This window comes from Vicugna pacos, chromosome 16 (genome assembly GCF_048564905.1).
Source record: "Vicugna pacos chromosome 16, VicPac4, whole genome shotgun sequence".
Classification (NCBI taxonomy): domain Eukaryota; kingdom Metazoa; phylum Chordata; class Mammalia; order Artiodactyla; family Camelidae; genus Vicugna; species Vicugna pacos.
The window spans coordinates 58,706,994-58,731,770 of record NC_133002.1 but is presented as its reverse complement, the minus strand read 5'-3'; the positions used below and the strand labels follow the sequence as shown (position 1 = coordinate 58,731,770).

The 24,777-nt window shown below is 44.6% G+C and overlaps 1 protein-coding gene across 2 annotated transcripts in view; it reads left to right on the top strand.

Moving 5' to 3' along the window:
• The window catches only part of PRPSAP1 (phosphoribosyl pyrophosphate synthetase associated protein 1), a 44,489-nt gene extending 22,130 nt beyond the window's left edge, over nucleotides 1-22,359 (top strand). For both annotated transcript variants that reach the window (XM_015235322.3, XM_015235321.3), the window contains exons 2-10: nucleotides 1,689-1,741; nucleotides 4,363-4,429; nucleotides 11,688-11,860; nucleotides 13,185-13,300; nucleotides 13,753-13,808; nucleotides 14,479-14,624; nucleotides 19,965-20,035; nucleotides 20,949-21,095; nucleotides 21,618-22,359. In XM_015235322.3, the coding sequence (XP_015090808.1) occupies nucleotides 11,707-11,860; nucleotides 13,185-13,300; nucleotides 13,753-13,808; nucleotides 14,479-14,624; nucleotides 19,965-20,035; nucleotides 20,949-21,095; nucleotides 21,618-21,776 (849 nt within the window). In that variant the 5' untranslated portion in view covers nucleotides 1,689-1,741; nucleotides 4,363-4,429; nucleotides 11,688-11,706 and the 3' untranslated portion in view covers nucleotides 21,777-22,359. The remainder of the gene's footprint in view (nucleotides 1-1,688; nucleotides 1,742-4,362; nucleotides 4,430-11,687; nucleotides 11,861-13,184; nucleotides 13,301-13,752; nucleotides 13,809-14,478; nucleotides 14,625-19,964; nucleotides 20,036-20,948; nucleotides 21,096-21,617) is intronic.
• The last annotated feature ends 2,418 nt before the right edge of the window (nucleotides 22,360-24,777 follow it).

Below are 24,777 nucleotides of genomic sequence, written 5' to 3'. Positions count from 1 at the left end.
CAGAGCAGAGGCTCACAGTGGCCCTCTGAATAATACATGTTTAGTAAATGACCTCTTTCCTAGTTGGCTCTTGTGGAGAATCCCAGAGCCCAAATGGAAAGAAAGAGCCTTATGAGCCCTATGCAGATAAACTTGTTACAAAAGAAATAAGTTTGTCTTTTAACATTTAAAGTTATTTTCAAATTTTAAATACTTACATTAGCGTTCTATGAATTTTTCAGACTTGATAAATAATTGTGTGAGTATATTTTTAAATTCCAGATGGAAATGTAGAAGAAAGGGGAAACTTTAGTCATATTTTCTCAGCAATGCCTATTTTGTTTTCAGGGAGATTAGAAGAGTGCAAAAACAAAACAATCCTTTTGCAATCTACTACCAGGTTTCTATTTCTGACCCCTGATTATTTATCTTTCGTTTTAAGGCCAACTACAATACTAATTTTAAATATAAAGCCTGTGTCTATTTATTTTGGGTCAGATTAACCACAGTTATCTTGCTGGGAGAAAGCAGGGGGAGGAGAGCACTTTTAAAAGGGCAATAGTTTTGCTCTTCTGTTTTTATATTTGGTTCTTGAAAGGTTTGTTTCAGGAAGGTTTTAAATTTTAAGCATTTAAAATTTTTTTTTCTTTTTTAGAGGGTGTGATTAGGTTAATTTATTAAATTTTTTTTTAAAATGGAGGTACTGGGGATTGAACCCAGGACTTTATGCATGCTAGGCATACACTCTACCACTGAGCTATACTCTCCCCACAAGTTTCAACCATTTTTAAGTATACAATTAATTCACTGGCATTAAGTATATTCACAGTGTTATGTAACTGTTACCACTATCCATTTCCAGCACTTTTTAATCATTTCAAACAAACAGTACCCTTTGAGGACTAACTCCCCATCCTCCCTGTCCCAGCCCCTGGTAACCTCTGTTCTCTTTCCTGTGGCTCTGAATTTGCCTATTCTAGTTACATCCTATAAATGGAATCACACAGCATTTGTATTTTTGTATTTGACTTAGTTTACTTAGAATAATTTTCCCAAGGTTCATCCATATTGTAGCAAGTACCAGAATTTCACTCCTTTTTAAAGGCTGAATAATACTCCATTGTATATCTGGCTGGAGTATTTTTAAATAGATTCCACCCCTGTATCATTTCACTCATAAAAGTGGTCATGCTAGCTGCTAAGAACTAAAACAAACCAAAAACCCCTACCACACCGTTAATACTTTAGTATCTAGTGCTTGTTCATGTTTCCCAGATTGTCTCAAAAATGGGTTTTGTTCTAATCAGGATCCAAACAAGGTTCACTGTGTTTGCTTGATGGCACTGAAGTCTGTAATGCTTTTGACAAGTGAGGCCTTTACCTGTGGCTTGTGATTTTGGAATTATTGCTACTAACCAAATACTTGTTTTGCATTGATTTTCGAAGGCAATTATTCTAAAAACAACGGAACTAGACATTAAACTTTGGTTGTGGGCTCTTTCCAGTAAAGCAACATGTTATAAAAAGGTGAATGCTTGAAGCAGCTAATGGAATAACAGTGGATTTTCAGTTCTTAATGAATTAAACTTTCTAAATTTTTTTTGAAAGAATGCCAGTCTAGTTATTTTAATCTTTTTATTAAACACATGCCTGTAAACTGGATTTTTTTTTTCTAAAGAGCATTTTTAATTGCTTTTCTCCCCCCATAGGCGTCTTGGTGCTGAATTGGGGAAGTCTGTGGTTTATCAAGAGACCAATGGAGGTAAGTTAAAATTATGTCTTAAACATTCTTTGTTCTCTAAACCCTGTCTAATCAGCTGGCATGTTTTTAAAAAGCAATTGTTGCTCATATTTAACACTGAAAAATTTTTCTCTTTAACGGCAGAGGTAGAAGTCATTCCATACTTCCCTCTAAATGTTGACTTCTTTGTTGTCTTCCTTAAATTCTCCCTTCCTCTTTTTCCAAGATAGTGCAAATATTCTGTCATTTTAGAGTGACATAAAGGAGAGAATATGTTTTTTCTTCTATATTGTGCTATTTGATACTTTTTACTTAAATGTTTAAAAATAATTATATATATATTTTATTGGGGGTGTAATTAAGATTATTTGTTTTTATTGCTTTTTAATGGAGGTACTGGAGATTGAACCCAGGACCTTGTGCATGCTAGCACGCACTCTACCACTGACCTATACCCTCTCCCCCGATAAATACTTTTTACATTTATCCGTCTCGTTTATCTATCATCCAGTGGCGTCAAGAACAATCCGGTACTAGATAATAATGACTTACATAAAACCCTCTTTGAGTTCATTTTATCTCTCATTTGCCCTCTCACATCTCTTGTCGACGCTCACTCTGGGTTGGTCACCCTTTTTGCTGCTGTCTGGGTTTCTGTGGAGAACTGTAACATTACATGATATTGCTTGAAGGCACTCTGTTGGTAGCTAGTGTCCTCGGAACATCATTGTGAACCCCCTAGTGGGGCTGCAGACTTCATGTTATGATGCCATCACTCATTGTGAGGACAAGTTGGTATAAAACAATTTGGAATTATTTTTTGCCCAGTTGAAAGCCTTCAATTCGTGATTCTGTGCTTCCCTTTCTCTTTCTAAGATATAACTAACTGTGGTCTAATGAGCTTGAAGAGAGAATTTCTTAAGACAAAATTGACACTTGGGGAGCTGAAAAGAGCAAAGCGTAGGAAGAGGGAAGGATAGTTTAACGCATCGTAGTGGAAGGCACCCGTTCCCAGGATGTGTATAAGCTACATGTCTGTTACAGCTAACCCCTGGGTACCACACATCCAGCTCCTGCATGCACAGCGTTCTACTTGGTGACTTTAGAAAGTTTATCTCTGGGGGAGGGCATAGGTCGGTGGTAGAGCGCATGCTTAGCATGCATGAGGTCCTGGGTTCAATCCCCAGTACCTCCACTAAATAAATAAATAAACACATTTAACCCCCACCCCCACCCCAAGAAAAAAAGAAAAGAAAGTTTATCTACTGCCAGGATGAGTTAGGAGATGTGAGTATTTAGGACCTGAGGGTGAACGCAGAGAGGGTGGATAGTCTCTTTAGCAATAACTGATTTAGCTCATACTGGTATTTGAGGAGCTCATAGATGGAAAGGCTCAGGGAAAAGGGGGTGGTTTGATGAAGACCTTCCTCTCCATCCTCCCATCGCTGGCCTCCTTGTCTCTTGTGTGGTTGAAGTAGCTGCTTTCTGGGTCTTCTCACCTCCCTTTTCAGCCGCTGTAGTCTGTCCTACTCACCTCCATCGGGTTATTTCCAAAACGCAGATATTTTGACTTCCCTACTGCTTAAAAGTCTGTAGGCTGGAGTCCACGCTCCTTGGCAGTCACGTGCATGGGGCCCTTCGGGACCTGCATTCTGCGCATCTCACCGGCCTCTCCTTTCATCCCATCCGTCAGCACGCCTTTTGCACTCAGATTCAAGACTCCATCTCTGACCACTTCTCACCATCTCCGTTGCTGCTGCTCCAGCCCAGCCCACCATCTGTGTCTTGCTTGGACTCCTTCAAAAACTACTTGGGGTTGCTCCCCAGCAAGTAGCCACTTGGGCTTTGCCGTAGTCTCTGTCGCACGGTAGCCAGTGGCCACACTCTTCTCATCCTTGAATTCTCCAGTGGCTGTCGGTCACCCTTGGAATAAAATCCAGAGTCCTGCCTGGTCCAGCCCCTGCTGGCTCATTGCCCTCCTCTCTCCCTTCCTCCTCACTCACTCTGTTTCCAGGTGGACGGTGACTGCCCCCCTGCCCGGCACACTCTGCCCCACGTCTTTGCACGTTCCTGTACTCCTTTCCTCCCTGCATCTTCCAGCTCGCAGTGAGGCCGTTTTGGTCCAGGCCTCTTTCTTTCCTTCTCCTTTATCGTGACTGGTCTTTGGCACATTGGCCTGGAGAGTTTGCCAGCCTTTGGCATTGCATTGCCTCTCCCGGGTCAGTCTTTGTCCCCTTGGTCCAAGTCCTCCGCTTTGGGACCCCAGCACAGGGCCTGGTACAGGGGAGGCCTCAGCATTTGTTGAAAGAATAAGACGTCTTTGGCCTCAATATGTATTTGCTATATACTTTTCCCTAAGCATCTTGTCTTTATTTTGGTGATGGATTTTCTTTTCTGGACTCTGAGATTTTATGTAGACCCACTTGTTGCTTTTGCCTAGGCTAGTTTACTTTTGGCTTATTTCCCCCTTCCCGTGACTATTTTTTATATAAGTACCTGTCATTCTGAGATCTATTAAGAATTTATTTTGGTGCACTAGGCCAAGTGTTAGTTTAGACTCCCCTTTACTCCCTCCAGTTGCTGCCTAAGTATTGCATCATAAAGTACTTTTCTTAAAACTATAGAGTATTTTTATTTTTCAGAAACAAGAGTTGAAATAAAAGAATCAGTTCGTGGCCAAGATATTTTCATTATACAGACAATACCCAGGTAAGAGCACTACTTTATCCCTTTTCCTCTAAAAATCTTGGTGATGTAACTTATTATCTTTTCACATGAACAATTTAGTTTTCTTTAAATCATAAATGTGTTTACATGTTAAACTAAATGCTTCCCAAAATACAGTATGTATATAGTCTTACGGAATTCCTGCCATCCTTGTCACACTGTATTTAACTGTTAGATGTTTACTCAACACCTTCTCCGAGCCTTAACCTCCTCAAAGGCAAAATACCTTACCCCCGTATGCACAACCTAGGCCAGCGTCCGTCTGTTCAACTCTGCTGAAAAGCTCTTTGTTGTTAAACGCAGTGCCTCGCTGCTCCTGGTTCACCGCCACCGAGACAGGTTTTTGCACTGTGTTCTATTTTGCACAGCGGCCCCTTCAGATGCCACCTGCCTTTCCTTCCCTTAAGGCAGGAGGTTCAGGTAGCATCTGGGGGTCATGTCTTCCGCAGGCTGTTGTCCCTCTGTCTTTCCTTGACTTTCAAGACTTTCACACTTTCGAAGACTTTGACACTTTTCACCAGTTTATTTCTTCGAATGACCCTCAAGTTAGGTTTGTCCTACTTATTTCATTGCGGGATTCAGATTGTGGGTTTCTGGAGGGGCTCCCGCAGGAGTGGAGCTGTGTCCCCGTCTCGTCCTTTGCTGCTTCCTAGTGTGACCTACGGATGTGCCAAGGCTCACCCAGCCGGTCGCAGAGGCAGCTGTTTCCAGTCTTGTGCTAAAGCAACAGGGGACCGTCCCATGTGTCCATCATAGGGATTGTGCTGTGGGTGTACCTGTACGAAGCTACCAAGAAATGGAATTTCTGGGTTGTAAGGATCCACGCACTTGTAATATCGATAGACACAGCTGCCTCAGTGGACGTTTGTAACACTTGTGATATTGGTAGATGTTTCTGTACTGCCCTCCATGGAGGGTACGCTAATTGACGTTTCCTTCAGCGGTTTTGGTTTTTATTATTTGTCTCCGGGTGACAGGAGTCTTTTTTTGTGTGTGTGCCCAGTGTCTGTGTTTGACGCTGCAGCTTAGGAAGGGAGGAGCTTGCCTCGCACTAAAACGCCCGCGGTGAGGGAGCTCGACTCTCCGCATGGCTGCCCTCTGGCCTTCTGAGCCTGTCCTGGTTTTTGTGGGTGGTGAATAGTAGGGTTGCAGTTTCACTACTTTTTTTTTTTTTTAAACTGATGAATTTTTAAGTTCCTGGGAAAGAGCCCAGGTCCTCGGCTTAGCCTCCTTAGATTCCTGAGAGCCGTTTACTAAACTGAGGGAGACAACAGAACCTCGGCCTTCGTAGACACAGATGGGCCAGCTTTGCCGCTGATCCTCCAGGAAATACGGGAGTCTAATTCCAGAGGCGCGGTGTTGGTTGGTGAAGACTCTTTCCCGAAACGGAATTTATGACCGCAAAGAATGTGTGTCACATCAGAAATTGCTTATCTAGGGATTCAGCCCTCACTCACAGATTGGCATCTAACCTGGAATTTGAGCTCTTCCCTGGAACGAGAGTTAACTCGGTCACGATTGGTTCTGAGCAGCTGCTCTGTTCCGTGTAACGAGGGTCATCCCTGAGTTGGGGGAGGAACTGAGGGTTGTGACCCCCGTTACCTCAGAGACCCCATCGTGTCAGACAGTCCTGGGTGCCACGTGTGACTGAGGAACTGATGGGCCGCCTTCCCTGCTGTTTACTGACACCCAGCTGTTGGGGGTCCGGGATGTTGACGAGCTTCCATTTTCATGACATGTTGGGACGGTCGAGGCTTTGATGCCTGCGTGAAAGTGTCAGCTTGTTCAGTAAATTTCTCGGTCATAGGGCTGACTTAGCACGGCCGCGTGTTTTCCTAGCACACTTCCCCGAGGCTCTCGAGTCTTCTTTCCCTTTTCCTTTTCCTGTGAGTTCTGGAGGTAGGGAAGAGACACAGTAGTAGCAACAGCAGACTTCGCAGGGGCTGGTGGGGGGGTTGGTGAAGTGCATGGGGCTGAAGGGCTTCAGGTGCGTCACCCATCCTGTGGTCACCACACTCCGAGGCAGGTGTTACCACCTTTTATGTCCTCTCACCAGAGATTTCTACCTCTGGGTATGCACATGCGTGCGTGTTAGTGCATGGAGGCTAGGACGACTATAATCATAATTTCCTTTTTGTTATAATACATCTCCCTCCAGATCCCCATTAGAATGTAAGCTCCACGAAGGCAGAGACTTTTCTTTGTTTACTGCTGTGTCTCCAGTGCCCAAAACAGTGTCTGGCCAGTCGTAGGCACTTGATGACTTTTTATTTAATGAACAAATGGATTTTGACCTTTCATGTGGCCAGCATACACAGACCCTCAAATCCCTGTGGAGTGAATTAATGAATACTCCACGATCTTTGTGCATTTCCCTCCTCAGCAGAATAATTGTGATTCCCCTCTGCTTTTTCTTAGACCTCAGTGAGTCCCTGGTACATGGTATTACTTCCTTCCCCACTGGATGTCACCTTAAGTTAGAAAGACCTTTAGGATTTCTGTCTATACTTTGAAATCCAAGGTTTTAGTTCAAACTTCATCTGACAGGTCATGCACAGTGTAAGCTTACAGTCCATTGGCATGACAAAATAACGCTCCCTGTTAACAGCCTTGTTCTCGTGGGCTCTCCAAACAGCATGTGGTTAGTTTCCTTTGCAGTGAGAAGTTTTACTTTATATAATTTGTGGTTTCCATATCTCATGGTAACCAAGAATGCAGTGTAAATACTTAATATGTGCATCCTAGAATGCTCCTAGGCAGTAACATAGACTGAATTTTACTAACAAAGGATTGTCAACGTGCAGGTGTTTTCCCGGGAAAGGACAGAATAAACATGGAAAAACAAGTTGGTTAATGGCCAATTGGGAAACGTTTATAGTTTTTTTTTTCCCTCTTACACTTAGATTATTTGAAAATCTGACCAAAGGAGGAGATACAGGGAGCAGTCCGTGGAGTTGCAGTGGAGAGACTAAATCTTGTAGAGTAACCATGACAGTGGTTTTCCATACTTACCAGACAGAAAGGTTTCTCTTTGAAGCAGCAGCACAGCTAGACATGGATGCTTTCGAAAACCAGAACCCTGTCCTGAGGATGGTCTAGGTCCCGTGTGTGTGCTTGTGTTTAGATTATTTAAAAGCCACGGCTGCTTCCTCTTGGTTCAGTTTGGTAGTATCAAAGCAAAAACATCCTCACCTGGTGGTTCCTGTCTCTCTCAGAACAGTGAGGTTGGGAGAGAAAAAATTTGGAGAAAGGACAGAGAAAGTGTGTGTGTGTATAAAAAGAGTTATGGGGTTTGCCACAATAAACTAGTACTTTTATTGCTTGACTACAGAATATTTTAGTGACAACTAAATTTAGTTAATTTAGGAGAGAATTTAGGTTTCTTTGTTAGTATTATCTGCTATAAATGGTTACACAGATTGTTGACTGAAGCAAAACTCACACCCTAAAAGTTGCAGGCTGAGTTTTACTTGGGGACTTTACAGCTCCAGGACACATACAAGATTTTTGCTGGGAAACCACTCAGTGGAACATCAGAAGATTACTGCTGATCACGAAGAACAGACATCTCAAGTTAATGATTTTAGTGCTTTTCTAAATAGGGGGAATTGCTAGGATCTGGGCTCATTAAAATTATTCCTTAGATATGAATCTTCACTACCCAGGGCCCTTATTCATAGCATGGGATGCTGCCTGCTTCTCTTCATCCCGAATTCCCCTGGGCGTGATCCATGTAGAACTGGGACGGCAGGCAGCACTCCCTGTGCACCAGACGAAGGACTCTGTCTTACAGGTTTTTCTATTGTGGAGGAGGAGAGGGTGTTACCTAAAGTAATAAGGCTGATTTTAGATAAACAGAGCAAAGCTTAGACATTCACACGAATTCAGTCACCGTCAGAGCCAACATCTGAAGATCTCATAAACCTGTTTTTGGTGCTGCCGTTGCTCAGGACATATTTGGAACTCGTTTTCTGGATAGAACTCAGGAAGAGCCAGACAGAAGCCATGAGTAGGGCAGGGTCTGCGGGGAGGGGCTCTGAGCCTTCCCGCCCTCTCCAGGCGCCCCTCTGCCCAAAGCTCCACCTGTTCTCCAGCCTGGAAGCCCTCTGCACCCCTCTTTAGGGGAGTTTATGGAGGCTTCATTACATAGGTGTGACTGATTAAATCACCACCATCCAGTGATTGATTGGCCAAGAGAGGTCACGGGGGTGGGGCTGGAAGTTCAATGCCTCTGATCTTGTGGCTTGTCGCCCTGGCAGCCAGTTCCCTGGTTTAGGTGCAGCCCCAAAGCCACCTCTTTAACATAATGAAAGACACCTTTGTCCCTCTTGGGGCTTAGGAAATTCCAAGGGTTTCAGGAGCCCCGAGCCAGAAACAAATGCATATTTCTTATTATAAATCACAGTATCTCAAGGAGCCTCCATATATACTGAGCATTGAACCTAAGGAAAAATAGACATGAAGCTTACAGGGTGTTTTCTGGAGGACAGTTTTCATGTTTTATGTTACAAGTCCTAGTATGTTGATGTGACATAAGGCTCATTAAAAGAACATTACAGCTTACTTGCTGCAGATAGTTAACTGCTGGGTGTGGGGGCAAGGTAAATTCTGCTCCCTTGCCGTGTTCCCGTTACTTCCATCTGCGGTTGGCCTGTCTTTGCAGTCCCAGGCAGTTTACTTGAGGTATGCAGACCTTGTCTGCTTCCTTAGCGCACATTCATTTCTGCCTGTCAAAGACGAGAGAGCAGTAAGGGCCGAGTTTAATATGTGATTGTCTTAGGGAAGGAAAAAGTAGTTGGTAAACAATTAAGATTGTCCTACTTAGATACAAAGACTCCAAGCACTAGCCAGGATGTACTTGGAACAGTCTAAGGGAGCAGATAAATAAAGCTGAGGCTGCCAGCAACCTCTCTTCACCCAGCTGGCCCACGGAGTAATCGCCTGGTATCCTATTTGTCCCATGTCCGTTAGCGAATGGCTAAAGCCACTGTGATAAAGGCCCTTTTGTTGCCTTCCTGGCCAATAAGGGGTGGGGCGTGGCCGGCTTTCCTTCGCCTTGGGCTGGAGAACAATGTATCCCTTGGCATAAATCATTAGGAAGAAGAAAAAGTAAAAAATAAAACTCTCATGGGAGAAACTAGTAATTAATGGAAGGAAAGCTACTCTGAATTCAAGGCTCCTCCAGAACTGTCCATCTTGTTACATTAACATCTCATCTATCTAGGACGCTGTCGCAAAGCCAGCTGAAGGCCCACTACCCAGATAAAATACTCTTCCAGAATCGATTTAATAAACTTCAGCTCTGAACACACTGTTGGCATTGGGATCTGGTGTGAGAGGCCACGTCCAGCGGTGCTTTTATAATGTCACACAGTGCACAAGGAAGCTCTGGTTTTATTTCTAATGCTGATAAGCAGTCTGTAATGGGAGAGGCTTTTGCTATAGTGTCTGTGACGCCTGGTGTTTAGATGGGGATACGGACTCCTGCGTTAACTGACATTCTGTTCTCTGAGTACTGTGCAGGCTTCCAGCGTAACGTTCAGAGCCCAGAGGACATCAGTATAGATGATCTGTTGTGGGAAGGGAGGCTCTCCCCTGTGGGATAAAGGATTAACGTGTTTGGGGAGGGGAGCGCTTCGGTCACTTAGTCGTGCTCCTTCGTGGGACAAATGATTACCGTGAGAGGGATCCAGTGTGGGTCTCTGGCATTCCCGTTTTCTCTCCCCTGCTTAACACAGTGCCTGATTTACGTTACTCAATAATTACTTGTTGAATGGGTGACCCGGTTTGAAAGTTACTGGAAAATGTTGAAAATTGACCAAGTATTATGAATTCCTAGGTACCTTGAAAGTGTTTGATAAATGTTTTGTCCTTATTATAGCAAAAGGTCATGTGTCCTCTGACCTTCTAATGCCAGACTCTAATGGGGACATTCATTTGGGAGTATGAGAGAAAAGAATGTTCTAGGTTGTTTCAGAGGAAGGAGATGATAATGAAAATAATGTAACCTATCAGCAATCCGAAAGGAATGTCTTGTCTTGAAGCTGAGCCCAAAATCAACGACACCTACCCCCCGAGGGAAATGTTTCTATGACAGAACCTTGAAATAATTACGAAAAGTCTAAACCTCAAAGACGAGGTTGGAAATTCCCCGAGTTGAAAGTGGATTCAGAAAGCATTGTCAGAGGGAAAGGATGTCTTAGCAGCTGCCCACTCCTTGGAGCACAGAAGTAAACATACACTGGGAAAGGCTGGGAGGAAATGGCCTGACTGTCCTTCAAGCTAACAAGCGTTTAAGTCTCTGCTATGTTGACGGCAGGCTTTCCATTTTGCTACGGATCAGATAATTCAGTTCTGCTCCTCACTTGGGCAGGAACCAAGACGTGGGCAATGATCTCCTTTATCGGGGGAAGGTCAAGAGAGAGAACACTGCTGACGCACGAGAGAGAGTGTTTGAGGACACGTGGGTAATCCAGAGAGGGGCAGGAGGAGGCTGGAGGGAGAGGGCTGAGCACTGGGAGATCATCCTGAAGGATTTCCAGGCCCTTCACTTTCTGAAGGGCAGAGCCCACCTATTGATGAGCCTTGGCAAAGGGTAGAATCAGCATTCATTAAAATTAGGAAATTTAAAAAAAAATTGGAAAGAGCCTTTCCTTTGACTTATCTTTCAGATTCATATTTCCTTCTTTGTCCGGGAATCTGTGTATCTCAAGGAAAGAAGGAATGGGAGAGGTTTTTGGAAATTAAGTTCCAAAACCTCCCCACCCCTCACCCTCCTGTCCACCCCCAAAAGAAGAAAAGAGACCAAATCCTTTCTGGTAATCACAGCTCAATAGAAGGGCAGGTGGATTTCCTTTGCCGTTCCCAGGGAAATTAGGCACTGGCACTTTGGCCTGAGTTTAAATCCCAGGGATGGTGCCAGTTACGGGTTAACTCTGGTTACTGGCACTTGATGTCTGCCTCACATGGCCCTCCAGTGACTGTGTCAGTGACAGAAGAGGCAGGCAGAGGTGGGCGTGGGTCACCGCACTGTGAATGGAAGTAACCTCAGACTAGAACCAGAGCTCCCGCAGCTAAAAGGCAGAGTTGACAAGCTCTCTCCCATATGCACGAGGTGTGGTGATTAGATTGGTACCTGTAACACCCATTCTGACAGATCATGCCAGATTGCTGAAGTGGGGATCCTCTCCAGGGCTTTATACGTCCAGTTAATCCCAAAGTGCACATTTTACTGTTTCAGAGACGTGAACACGGCCGTGATGGAGTTACTGATCATGGCCTACGCGCTGAAGACAGCCTGTGCCCGGAATATCATTGGCGTCATCCCGTACTTCCCCTACAGCAAGCAGAGCAAGATGCGGAAGAGAGGCTCCATCGTGTGCAAACTCCTGGCGTCTATGCTGGCGAAAGCGGGTGAGTGCGGCCGGGGCCTGGGCTCCTGCGCTCTGAGGCAGGACTCGCCCCCGTTCCCGATTAGTCCGCACCGCACACGGCTAGTTTGGGACCCGCGTGCTCTGAGTGTTGTCCAGTGGTTACGTGGCCTTGTTTCCCTCTGCATAGTTCTGGGTAGGCGTGTGTGAGCTTAGGTTTGAGTTCTTTTCCTGTCCTCCTTGTCCTCCCTCAGGGTGACCTTGTCCGCTTCTGTGTTTCCCGCTCTTCTGCGATCTTGGAAGTTTTCATCATTCTACCTCCTTTTACATTTCATCTTATTGAAATTTTAGCTGGCGATCTTGGCATTTGGGTGTGATCTTTGAGCTGCAGGTCTAGGTTTATTTAAACCTTAGCTAAATTAAGTTCTGTTCATGTATGTGATAGTAAAACTGGATTTCTCTTCTACTATTTCTTCAGCTTATATACTCTTCCTGGCCCCTCCCTGATCGTCTTTCTGTGTTTTCATTGTGTTTTTGTCATGGCGACATACTTTCTGGCCTGTAAAATCAAATGTGGTGACACTTAACAGTTACTGGGGTTTTATTTGCTTCCTGTTATTTAAAAGCTCTAACATACATTGGAGTCCTCAGAAACATATTTGAATTCCATTCTCTCTAAAAATGTGTAATGTGTTTGGAAAGAACAAGGAATTCTGGGTTTTTGCTCTGGGAATTTTTCAGCAACCTTTGGCCGTTTGCCGTGAATTTATATATGTACGTTTTGTGTTTAGCGCTATGGATTATAAGTATGTTTTCCTTGTTTTTTCTGTAAGCATACTTCCTGACCCTTTCTTTTATGCCGTATAGAAATTGTTCCAAACTCTTCAATATCTGTGTTTTGTGAACTTCTTTTCTTCTGGTATATATATTATTCTGCTTTTGCTTTCTTATTCTTTCTGCCTTTATCCACAAGTCCTTTAATATTTCTTCCTAGATTCCTTAATCAAGGCCTTACTATTTTTTTATATCTATTTTCGCTTCAGTGTTTAATCCCCCCATTCATATTTTTGCTTCGACTTGATTTTTCCTTGTCAGTTTTCAGGCCCGAGCTAACAGTTAGAGGAGGACATTTAGTTTTTCAATCCGTGTGGAAGGTCACAGGCTCCTGTACTGGGCTGAACATTGTCTTTAGTCCATTAAGTTCTGTTAAGCTTGCACGTAAGGTCTGTAACCCACAAGCTCGTTCACGGTGCCCCCTGCCTTCAGTCTTCGGTTAGGAAACAGGCGTGGGGCGTCTAGTTTGTGTCCACCTATAGCCGTGTAACTCGGAGGGGTGAACTTTGTAATTTTTTGTTTTAAAATTTCAGGTTTAACTCACATTATCACTATGGATCTGCATCAAAAGGAAATACAAGGCTTTTTCAGCTTTCCCGTGGACAACCTTAGAGCCTCACCTTTCCTGCTTCAGTATATCCAGGAAGAAGTGAGGAGCCACCAGCGAGTACCCTTTGTCCTCAAAAGAGACCCAGTGTAGTTTTTCTCTGGTACCAGATTCCGATATTGAAAGGCACATCAAATGATCACGTGATCGCTCCCTTAAGTCTTATTTCTGGAGGCAGCCAGATAGGGTCAGCGTTTAGGCACAGAGGATGGTGATTTTTAAAGACATTAAAAATGGGTTTCCTTCTAAGTATCTTCTGTTTCCTAAAGTGAGGGTTTAAGAATTGATTATTTTTTATCTTCTTGATGTAGCAGAATTTTGCAATGACAGTAGTTGATAACGATTAAAAAATTGTAAATGTGTGAATGAAATTCTAGCATATTTGTTTGCCAAGATGGATCACTGTTATAAGAGGGGGAAAAATAGTAATGCCAGCATCCAGGGGTAATTTTTGATACCTTTTCAGTATTTTCTTATTTTCCCTCCACATCTAGATTCCAAATTACAGAAATGCAGTCATCGTAGCTAAGTCTCCTGATGCTGCAAAAAGGTAAATAAACCAGACTTTCACATGTCCCTTCTCGGTGCTTCCGAGTCATGTCTTCATACAGCTTGTGAAAGTTCGTCGTCTCCACCTTTGCCCCAAATCACTGTCCTGTCCCCAATCACAGCTTTACAACATGAGTGGGTCAGTGAATCACTCGGTTTTCCCCTGGGAGAAAATGAAGTTCTTCCTTCAAGTTCTCAGGAAAAGGAGAACAGAAGGGCCGTGAGCGCTTTCCGAGCTGTGGTTTATTTATTTACTTATTTTTTGCTTGTTTGTTTTAAATTGAAGTACAGTCAGCTACAGTGTGTCATTTCTGGTGTACAGCATCATGTCCCAGTCATGCATATATACGTATATATATACACATATATTCGTTTTCATATTCTTTTTCGTCAGGCAGTGGTTTTTGAGACCTCTGTGAACAAAGTCCTCCTGAAGACGAGTGTTAGGATATCGGACAAAGGGTGGAAGCAGAATGATCGAGAATCACATCCTAGCCCGGGTCTCGTGTGCCTCTTAAGGCATTTGTGTTTTGCCCTGGGCCCCGCATTCTGATTTGCAGCAGTAACTCTTCTGCGTGCCCCTGAGAGACTGAATGAAGCTTCCATTCTGTGGTTAACGCCAGGGCTTTCTTCCCCATGGACTTCACCGCTTGCCTCTGTCTTCCTCGCAGGGCCCAGTCGTACGCGGAGAGGCTGCGTCTGGGTTTGGCTGTGATCCACGGGGAAGCCCAGTGCGCAGAGATGGACATGGACGACGGCCGTCACTCTCCCCCAATGGTCAAAAACGCCACTGTCCATCCTGGGCTGGAACTGCCGTGTAAGACCAGCTCTGTGTTTTTATTCCACCTGTAAACTGCAGGCAGTTTTGAACAGTGGGGGTGGCTAGGAGTTAGTACCCACGTGGGTGCACACTGTCTTGTTATTTTAAATAATTGAGTGGTATCCCACTGACTTCGCCTTTTGTAAAAGGTTGTGTTACACACTTTCGTTGACTATGTAGGCACAATTTGAGCTAATCTGGGTAGCACTTAGCCTGCAGAGTGTGAGATAATTTTAGCTTTAGTGAAAAAAAAAGGTGTGTGTGTCGAGGTGTGAAATCTTAAGTTTTTTATATTTTGGTAACATAGGTGATAGCAACCATTGATCAAATACCAGGCTTCGGTGATCAGCTGAATTGAGCAGTTATTTTAGTGATGTAGGCCTTCGACCTTATTCCTGACTAACTTATTGTTAATCCAACAGAGTGGGAGCTATTTACTTCTGTGGACTTTAGAGTGGCGATAACCAGCATTCTGTGCTGGAAGATATATTATGTTTTTTAGAGGAAGGAGATTATTTCCTTTTACAATCTGTATCTATTTGCCATGCCTCAGAATCGTACAGATTAATAGGGTGGAAAAATATTTGCCCGGTTACACCTCAAACAGGCTATTTCAGGTGTAAACATTCTAGGGCTTTTTTTTTTTTTTTTGCCTCCATCCTATAAAATTTCAATTGCTTTGTTTTCATCTTTGGAGGGTTTTATGTAAGAGAAATAAGTAATATATTCTTTTAATTTAAATATTTAGATCACGGTTTTTTGGGATTTTTTTGAGATTTTCATAATTAAAGTTCTTAAACAGGTTAATACATTCACATATTTGAAAATTCAAGAAGTACAAACTCCTTCGTGGTGAAAACCCTTTCCACCCATCGCCTCCCCTTCTTCCCCTGGCTGCTCTGATCCCCAGTGCGGTTGGTTTCTTGTGTGTCCGTTTAGACTGGGTGCTGTCACAGCACCGTGCAGGTGCTCCTGTTACCTCTCCTGCCTGCGAGGAAGTTGAAGAAGTTGAGACTCACAGCCGGCCCGGCCAGGTGGGGCCAGGGTTTGGAATGCAGCCGCTGACGCCAGGATCCACACCCCTTTGTTTTTATAGCTTTTTATTTTGAACGAACTACAGACTTAGAGAAAAGTTGAAAGAATAATACAAAATTCCTCTCCGCTCTTCAGAGTCCCCAGAGTGAACATTTACGTTCCTTTTTTTTTTCTGAACCATTGAGAGTGAGTTGCAGACATAATGCCCCTTTACTCCTAAATGCTTCCATGTGTATTTCCTAAAAACAGAGACTGTCTCATAACCACAGTATGATGACCAGATTCAGGAAAGTACTGTGATATGCTCTACATTCCTTATTCAGATTTTACCAGTTGTCCCATCAATGTCCTTTAGAAGAAAAGAAAACAGTTTTGGGGGACCCAGGACTCAGGATAAGCCCCCAGATTGCACTGGTTTTCATCTCCTTAGTCTCAGTTAACCGTGAATGGCTCCTCTGTTCTTTGTCTCTTGCGACCTGATACTTTTAAAAAGTCCAGGCAAGTTGTTTTGTAGGAGAGCCTTTCATTAGCACTTGTTTCCTCATATTAGCCTGAATCAGTTAATATGCCAATTTTTGTCGAATGGTGGTTTTTCTAATTCCCTGTCATCCTTGTCCACTCAGTCGTTGACACCAGTGCAGATGCAGAGAATCTTGTTTTGTTCAGTGTGTTCTAGTCCGTTGCTACCGTTGATCTTCATGCTCAGATTGGCTCAGACTTGGCCAAAGAGAACTCTGTGTCGAGCTGCCCACCGTGCTCTTTGGATGTGGCCTTGCCTGCCTTTGCTGCTTCCTTGTTCCTGTCTAGGACAACGGGAGGTTCCACATCCATCTTGTGCTTCCTTGACCCTGGAATCAGCCACTCCTCCAAGGACCCCAGGCCCTTTAGTGGAAAGTGCTATTTCGAAACTAAGGTTGGGGCTTCAGAGCGTCTGCTCTGAGTCACCCGACGTCACCACCTGTGATTAGCTTTGACTCATGTCCCTTCATAAGCGACTGTATTTATAGGATAGAGACCAAGAAATCAAATTATTGGGTCAGAAGTTATCTTGATAAGATATGGCCAAACTGTCGCCATATTTTCTATGGTGAGATTCTCTTCTGAGACCATCGCCTTGTCACTTAGGATCATAACACTGTTTTCCCCTCCAGTCAGCATTCCTTCCTGGACGTGTTGGTGTGTTTACATTTCAGCTTTTACAGTTGCCACGGGGTGGTTTTCTGTGACTCCCTTTTGAGCCAAGGGAATTCTGAAAAAAAAAAAAAAAAGATTTCTTGTATGTGTGTTTGTACCTTCCAAATTAAGTATGCTCTGTGTTTATGTTCAGTGATACTTCCAGTGTGTTTCTGTAGTTTATTTAATGGTAATGAAGATGGAGGTATTAGGATGTTGGGACAAGGCCAGAGGAAAGCAGACTTTCACCCCTGAAGTCTACGCATCTTCAGGAAAGATGAACTGTGTTATCTTCCCGCAACCTGTTCTTTAAGAGCAGTAATTCTCAACTGAGGCTAATTTTGCTCCCCAGAGGATACCTCACAGTGTCTGGAGACATTTCTTGGTTGTCTCAACCAGCAGGGCAGTGGGATGCTACAGGCATCTGGTGAGTAGCAGCCAGAGATGCTACTGAATGACCTCCCAGCGTAACAAACAATTATCCAGCCCAAAGTGTCAGTAGTGCCAAGGTTGAGAAACTCTGTTTTAAAGTAGTTTATTAAAAATGAGGTTGTATAAATGTTTCTCTTTTATAAGGCAGAATTTGATACCTACCTGATGGCAAGGGCATCTCACGCGCTGGAAAGGACTACAGATCGATGGTTCCCCTAAGTGCTGCATCTGTGCCTACCACGGTGGTGACTCCTTGGAGTGAGGGACGCAAAAATGGGAGGAAGTCTCCTTTTTGGGCTTGATTTTCCTGGCTTGTTAATTTTACAAGCAAAGACACAGCTTTCACCAGGAGAAGCAAAAACAGACCGTAGCTCCTCTCGAGTATCTGTTAGGTGTTAAATTTTGACTTGTTTGCATGTGGACAGGGTTCTGTGCTTGAAAGTAATTTCAGTTCTGGTTGCGCTGGAGAACTTACTTTATTTCCTGTATCTCTCCTCAGCGTCAATGTGTTGATGAAGTTTGACTTTCCATTGAGCTAGAAATAGCCCCCGATCAAGAAGGATAAGGAATGAATAATTCCCCTTGGTCCTTTTTTGCTCTTTATTTTAGGAGAAGAAGGTTTGAGAGAGTGTGTGTGTGTGTGAGAGAGAGAGATCTAAAGGATGGTTGTAAATGCAGCATTATTTTACTTGGAAAATGCTGATTTTAAAAGCAAAAGACAATTTCTTGCTTCCTTCATAAGAACATTGGAAATCATTTGCTCAGTTGACATTTTTACTGCAGTAAGTTGATGTAGTTTTAACAGGGGGATTTCTGGCCACACGTGATGGTACACAGTTCATTTTATTCGTAAACAGATTGGGTTTTGTTCGACAAAATAGAGCAGAATCTTAAACATAGAGTAGTTTTAGCACCTTTATCCTTGACCTTCGGTATTGCTTTTACTGAAAATTTTGAGTCATTAGTGCTTTATTTTCTGGGCAAGCTGTTAGAACATTTGGGCATTTTTTAAAGCATGTGAGGTACTATTTATTTCTCCTGAGCCTGTAATGCAATCTTTCTCTGTTTTTCAGTAGCCACCAAATTATGTTGGTTTATCCAGATCCCAAAGCCAGTTACAAGCCGGGAATGAATACCCCAGGAGAAAGGCTTTTTTTTTTTTTCTTAAGCCTTTCTTTTAAAGCCTTGATCCTAGCCATGCCTGATTTTCATTTCAAACTGAGAAGTTGTTTGGGGAGAGGTAGGCTTACAAAAAGCAAGCCAGGAGTAAGTACTCTGACATGTTTCTGCATCAAACTAGAGCTGAATTTCTAGTGATGTTTGATGAGGGATACTGGCTTGCAATCTTTTCCTTTTTTTTGCAGAGAAAAATGGTCAAGAAAGGACCTACATCTCTTTAAGAAGCGGGTAGGTCAGCATAACCACCTACCCACATGGTTTAAACACAGCATTTGAGGAAGCCTTTCCTAATGGTGGTGGTTTATTTTCTCCCCACTTTAAGGTGATACTTACAGGCAGAGCCTTTTTGGCTGCCCAAATTCAAGAAATTGCCCTTGTTTCTGGGACAGGAAATCAGGAAATGTCTGTTGAGATTCGCCAGTAAAATAGTGCTGAATTTCACCTAGGCTGCTCTGCTGGTGTACAGAAAGGCATAGCTGTTCTTCGAGGTTTACGGCACCTGTAGATAGGAATCAGCTAAAATGGCTAGTTTGCTGACACTTACTAAACTACAGAATTACCCTGAATGTTCCCCCCTCCCCCGCTGCTGGTTTAATAAATATTTCAGAGTAATAAAAAAACCTTCCCAAAAAAGGAGAGTATTTAGCCTGTTCTTCTGAAATATTTTTTTCCCCCTCAGTTTATTAACCTCCTGTTCAGGGTGCATTCTTCTCCATCCTGCACTTTGCTTTGTGCATCACAGATCAGTTTCTCGGTGAGAGAAGAGGCTTCTACTCTCAGGACCCATTAAATCAGGAAAAGAGGATGGTCTTGCAGCTTTTGTCTTCAGCTTCCTCATTTTCAGGAACCTGATTATGTCAGTGGTGAGGTTATCTGATAGTGAGGTCACATTGTCCCAGTAAGGTCGGCCTTGGAAGAAAATGAAGCAAGGCCAGCTATCTCTGTGGCAGCCTTTCCCTGTTTACTTTCTGCAGAGCGATGTTTATTTACATTTCTTTATGCGTCAGATTATTTCTGCTCAGAGAGGCGCCCGGTGCTTCTGCTCTGGGCCGGTGAGCCTTTCCAGAGCGCTCTGCTCCTCCGGGTTGGGCCTGTGCTGTCCAGCCTGGGGTGGCTGCAGAGCCCTTGAAACCTGGCCAGTCCCAACAGAGGATCCCTGTGTGTGTAAAATGCACGCCAAGTACGCAGACCTAGTGTGAAGAAAATGTAAAGCGTCTCCAGTTAAGTTGCGTTATCGATGATGTATTGAAATGGTAACATTCTGTATATACAGGGATAAAGTTAAAATCTGTTAATTTCATCTATTTCTTTCTCCTTTTTTAACGTGGGTAACTAGCAAATGTTAAGTCCCTCCTGTGGCTCATGCCCCCTGCGAGGCCCCAGCCGCCCTGGGGGGGATCTGCGTGTTTTCTAATTGTCTCCCCCCAGGGGAAGGCATGGCCGTGACTGTGTTTACCCAGTGATACCTGCCGATGATGCACGACTAACTGGAGCCTTGGGCTTGTTTTCCTTTGCTAGTGATGATGGCCAAAGAGAAGCCACCGATCACGGTGGTCGGAGATGTCGGTGGGCGCATCGCAATCATAGTGGTAGGTCACGTGTCTTCCTTTGTGTGCAGAGATGGTGCTGCTGGCTCTCAGGAGGCGCCTGCTCTTGGATAGTCGTTCCAGTAACGCTGACAATGGTGATACGTTTAAACGGACCTATCTAGCCCTTCTCACCCAGACTCCCCTAGAGCAGGTAGCAGAAAAATCTTAAACAGATGAACAGCTCAAATGGTAGAGCGCATGCTTAGCATGCACGAGGTCCTGGGTTCAATCCCCAGTACCTCCCCTGAAAAACTAACTAAATAAATAAACCTAATTACCTCCCTCCTGCAAAATAAATAAATAAATAAAAATAGATAGATGAACAGGAGTGATTATAACTTAACAGATGTGGAACCAGCACAGTAGCAGCTCCCATAAGAAAATTCAGCTCCAGAGAGAACCTTCGTCTTGAGCTGCATCAAACCAGCTGAGCTACTCAACTTGTGGGCCATGGGGTGAACGGAAGACGGGCTGTTCCATTTTCACTAATGAGAACGTGTGTCGTTCTTTGTTACTTTAACGTGACACATTTGCTCCCAGCTCTGAATGCCTTTGCTGAGCCAGAGGATCGGTCCTTTACAATGGCTCAATTTATTTCTGTGTTCCTCTCGATTAACTTTCGGAAAAAAGTCAGTGGGACCCTGGCTACGTAGGATTCAACAGCAATTTGAAACAGGGACGTGAGTCTTGGCAGTCCTAGACTCGAGCTGTGGACGTCACACAGCCTGGGAGGCTTCGCTGCTCTTCCTGCTGACAGCCACGCGGAGTCCAGCCTGCGCGGTTGTGTTCAGTCTTGAGCCAGGCGGATAGCTCTGACTTTGCGTTCAGCACCCTCTGCAGCAGAGTGCGAGGAGGTGCGTGTTTACAGATAGGGGTGGGGGGTTCCTCCACACTAACTCTGGTCTCTTTTCAGGATGACATCATCGATGATGTGGAAAGTTTCGTTGCCGCCGCGGAGATCCTGAAAGAGAGAGGCGCTTATAAGATCTACGTCATGGCCACTCACGGCATCCTGTCTGCAGAGGCCCCCCGTCTGATCGAGGAGTCCTCCATTGACGAGGTCTGTCTGCACTTGAGTCACGACTTGCTGCTCTGCTTTCCGTGCATAGTTAAATGCCTCGGCCACTATGGCTTACTCCCTGTCTAGAGGACTGTGAAATCATGCTTTCGGTGGCTAGCAGTCTGTTGGGGGCAATTAGGAATATATATGTCTGTTTTTATCAAGATCTGCTATGTGTACTTCAGTATAATTGATAGTTCAGTGTAATTTGATGACTGTAGTAGCATTTCTCTCAAGACTTGAATTCTTCCTCGATAATACACAGGTTTGGGACAGTGCTGGGGCTCGCTCTGTCATTTCTGCATCCATAGGCTGTGACCTTCATAAGCTTATGTTTTGAATCATGTAACCTTTCCCTTATGTAAAGCTGGTTTAGTTTATGAAAACTGTACTCAGTGGAATGAGGCTTTTGTAGTGTGGATCTTGGTCTGTGGGTACCCAATGTTAGATAAACTTTCCCGAGCCACCACGTCGGGGCACACATCAGTAACCGTGTTTATTTTCTGTTGCTACAATGACCAGGTGGTGGTGACAAATACTGTCCCTCACGAGGTGCAGAAGCTGCAGTGTCCCAAGATAAAGACTGTGGACATCAGTCTGATTCTTTCTGAAGCAATTCGGAGAATCCACAATGGAGAGTCCATGGCATACCTTTTCCGCAACATCACCGTGGACGACTAGGTCTGTCGGCTGCCGTGACCCTGGAACTCCTGAAGAAAACATGAAAGCAGTGCCATCAATTATGTACACAGTGTTTCCTTTCAAGGGAGTCAGATAGTCTCTCTTGCCAAGTTCGGTAGGTAGGAGGCGTTGAGACGGCCAAGGGGGATACAGATAATGGGTGAATGGCCTTAACTGTCTTTCATCGTCATCCTGTTCCTTAAGAAAAAAACAAAACACTTTCCGGAAAAAAATCTGGAAACCTTGTTGATATTGAAAGGGAGTTAAAGACAGATAAAGTCTTAAGTCTATAATGTTCGTTCAGTTGTTTGCACTGCAGGGAGACGTCTGTGTTCACAGTGAACTTGATTTAGGGAGGCTGAGCGCCCCGGCACCGTTTCTATCCCAGTTGCCCCCTCACCACTCAACCCCATGCAAGTCTTTTATAGAGAATCACATTGTCCTTTGAGAAACTGCTTGCTAACGGTCATCGAACAATGAAGCATTTGTGGTGTCACTCCTAGCGAGGATGTCAGGTCAGAGGATAACATCCTATCTGGATATCTACGTTGCTCTTAAATTGCAAATAAAAGAATTTGTTGTCTTCTAGTCTCTTCACTGCCCTGCAGAGCTGCCCTCCTCCTGCCTTCTGTCCAGACTGTGCAGGGAGGTCCAGGTCCGTGGCTGGCCCCAGACCCTGGACCTCAGTCTCCTGCGGCTCCCATTCCCTTCCCAAGTGTTGAAGTTAAATCCTTCTCGAATAGTATATTTAAAACCCAAATTAAAAAAAAAAAATAGACCTAACCGTACTCCTTCCTGTGTGATGGGTGGCACAGGGGTTGGTTGCTGCAGTTGCTTAGGACTGCATTTGGCCTTTCTGCCCAGAGTTCTGTATAATCACAGTTCTGGACTAGTCCTCATTTGTCAAGTAGGCTTTGCTGCAAATATGGTGTGAACTGTTTATACTTTTTAGTGTGATCCGAGGCAGGACGGAATGAAACAGGAAGGGGGAGTATCTTCCAGGAAGTGAACTGGAGTGGCTTCTTGGTTCTGTTAGTTCCTGAGAGAGAATAAAGAGCAGTTCGCATATTTGTACAATTGTGTTTCTCGGCAGGGAAGTTTCCTGGACATTTTTCTTCCCTTCCTGATGACTAAAAAAGTTCCCAGCCCACCATCAAGACTTTATTTTAGTGCATTAGCTTTTTCAGTCACAAGAATAAGTTGCCTCCTTTTAATAGTCTTAAGTAGGGGAGTTGTGAGAAAAGAACTTAATTATGAAATCATGAGCATGGTGGCAGAGGAAGGGCTGCGGACCATTACTCAGGAGACTGTTTGTAACATCAGACAGATGACTAGTCCTTTCTGGGCCAGTCAGTTGTAAAAAGAGAGGTTTGGAATTGAAAGCTAAGGTCTTTTTAACTCGAAAATTCCATTTATACTTCTGATTCATGTTTTCTTTCCTATGTCTCTAAAAGAGATTTTCTTCTCTTTTTTCAGTGGAGGTACTGGGGATTGAACCTCCAGTGCTAATAAGCATGTGCTCTACCACTGAGCTATATCTACCCCTCTAAGAGAGATTTTAAATGTGCTTACTTAGCAAAGGCATCTGGCAGAATTTATTTCCTGGGATTAAAGTTGGAACATACTAGAATGTGCCCTTTCCAGTGGCATTCAGTGAGTCCTATTATGTGCCTGGCGTGATACTAAGTCTCAAGGGCTTGAGAATGAAACGTGCGGGTTGGGGAGCTGACGTTCTGGCCATGGCTAGTGCAGCAGTGGCGGTCACACTCTGCTGTAAAGTCACTGACCTTGGACTCCACTGAGCCCACGCACTGCAGCCTCCAGTACAGCTGGCACTCAATCCTGAGCCTTTAATTTTCAACTTTTTGGTCGGGCCTTCTGTTTTATAATGTAAGAACAGAAGTGGACAAAAGACTACAAAGAATTTCTTCTTTTGATGATAACAGCCACCACCTGAAGGCCTACTGTGTGTCAGGCTCTGGGATTATAATGGTGAACAAAGATGCTTGGGTATTCCCTCATGGAGGTTATAGACTTGTGTTTAACTCCATTTCCAGGAAACACTACTTCTTTGGAGGGGAGGGGATGAACATGAAGGATTTTGATTAAATTTTGCCAGTTCAGACTAAATATTTGAATTTGAAAAGTAGTTGAAATAGAAGTATGTAGTACAGATTCAGTCACTGGTTTTCTTTAGCTTTCTTGAATATAAACACTGGCATTTTACTCGTTTGCTGGGAGAATCGTGTGGGGAAGTCAGGCCTCAATTGCTGAGAGCACCAGATTCCGCTGCTCCTGCCTCCTCAGTCCTGCCCTGTCACCGGCGGAGATGCTGGTGCTGGGCCAGTCTGTTTTGGGATACATTGAGCCAGGACCACACAGAAAAAGAGCTGTCAGCTGGTGGCTGATTGGAACCGCTTGGGTAGTGAGTGGGCTTTTTTTCCCCCCTCTAGTTACCTTCCCTTCTGATTGAGCAAAATGATATGGGAATTGTCCCCAAGCGGCCAAGGTCTCAGGACTGCCACCCCTTTAGCGAACAGAGCAGCTAAAACACACCAAATCTAGTGGCCGTGAGACCCCTTCTTTCTGTTGTAGCCCCCAGGCGTGAGTGAGTCCCGGGCCTTTCTAGGTTAAGGGACGGCTGGAATCTAGGGGAACCGAGGAGGGCTCCACCCCACCCCCCACCCCGAAGTGATGTGTTCCTGGTACGAATGCCTTGCCCCCGCCCCCCACATTGCAGTCGGTCTGGGGGAGCGTCTACTGGGGTATGGCCAAGGCTTCCCCGGCACTTAGGTCACGTTCTCCTCGTGTTTGGGATGGCTTCAAGTACGGGGAGACCCTGCAAGGCCCTGCCTTCCCGCCTCCGCGCGGGGGCCGGCGCTCCGCGGGGCGCGCGCGTTCTTCCACGGAATCCACGGGGCGCGCAGGGGGCCCCACCACAACCGGGCAGCGAACGGCGCTGCGCACCCCGTTCTAAACGTCAGCCGGCCGCGACCCGGCG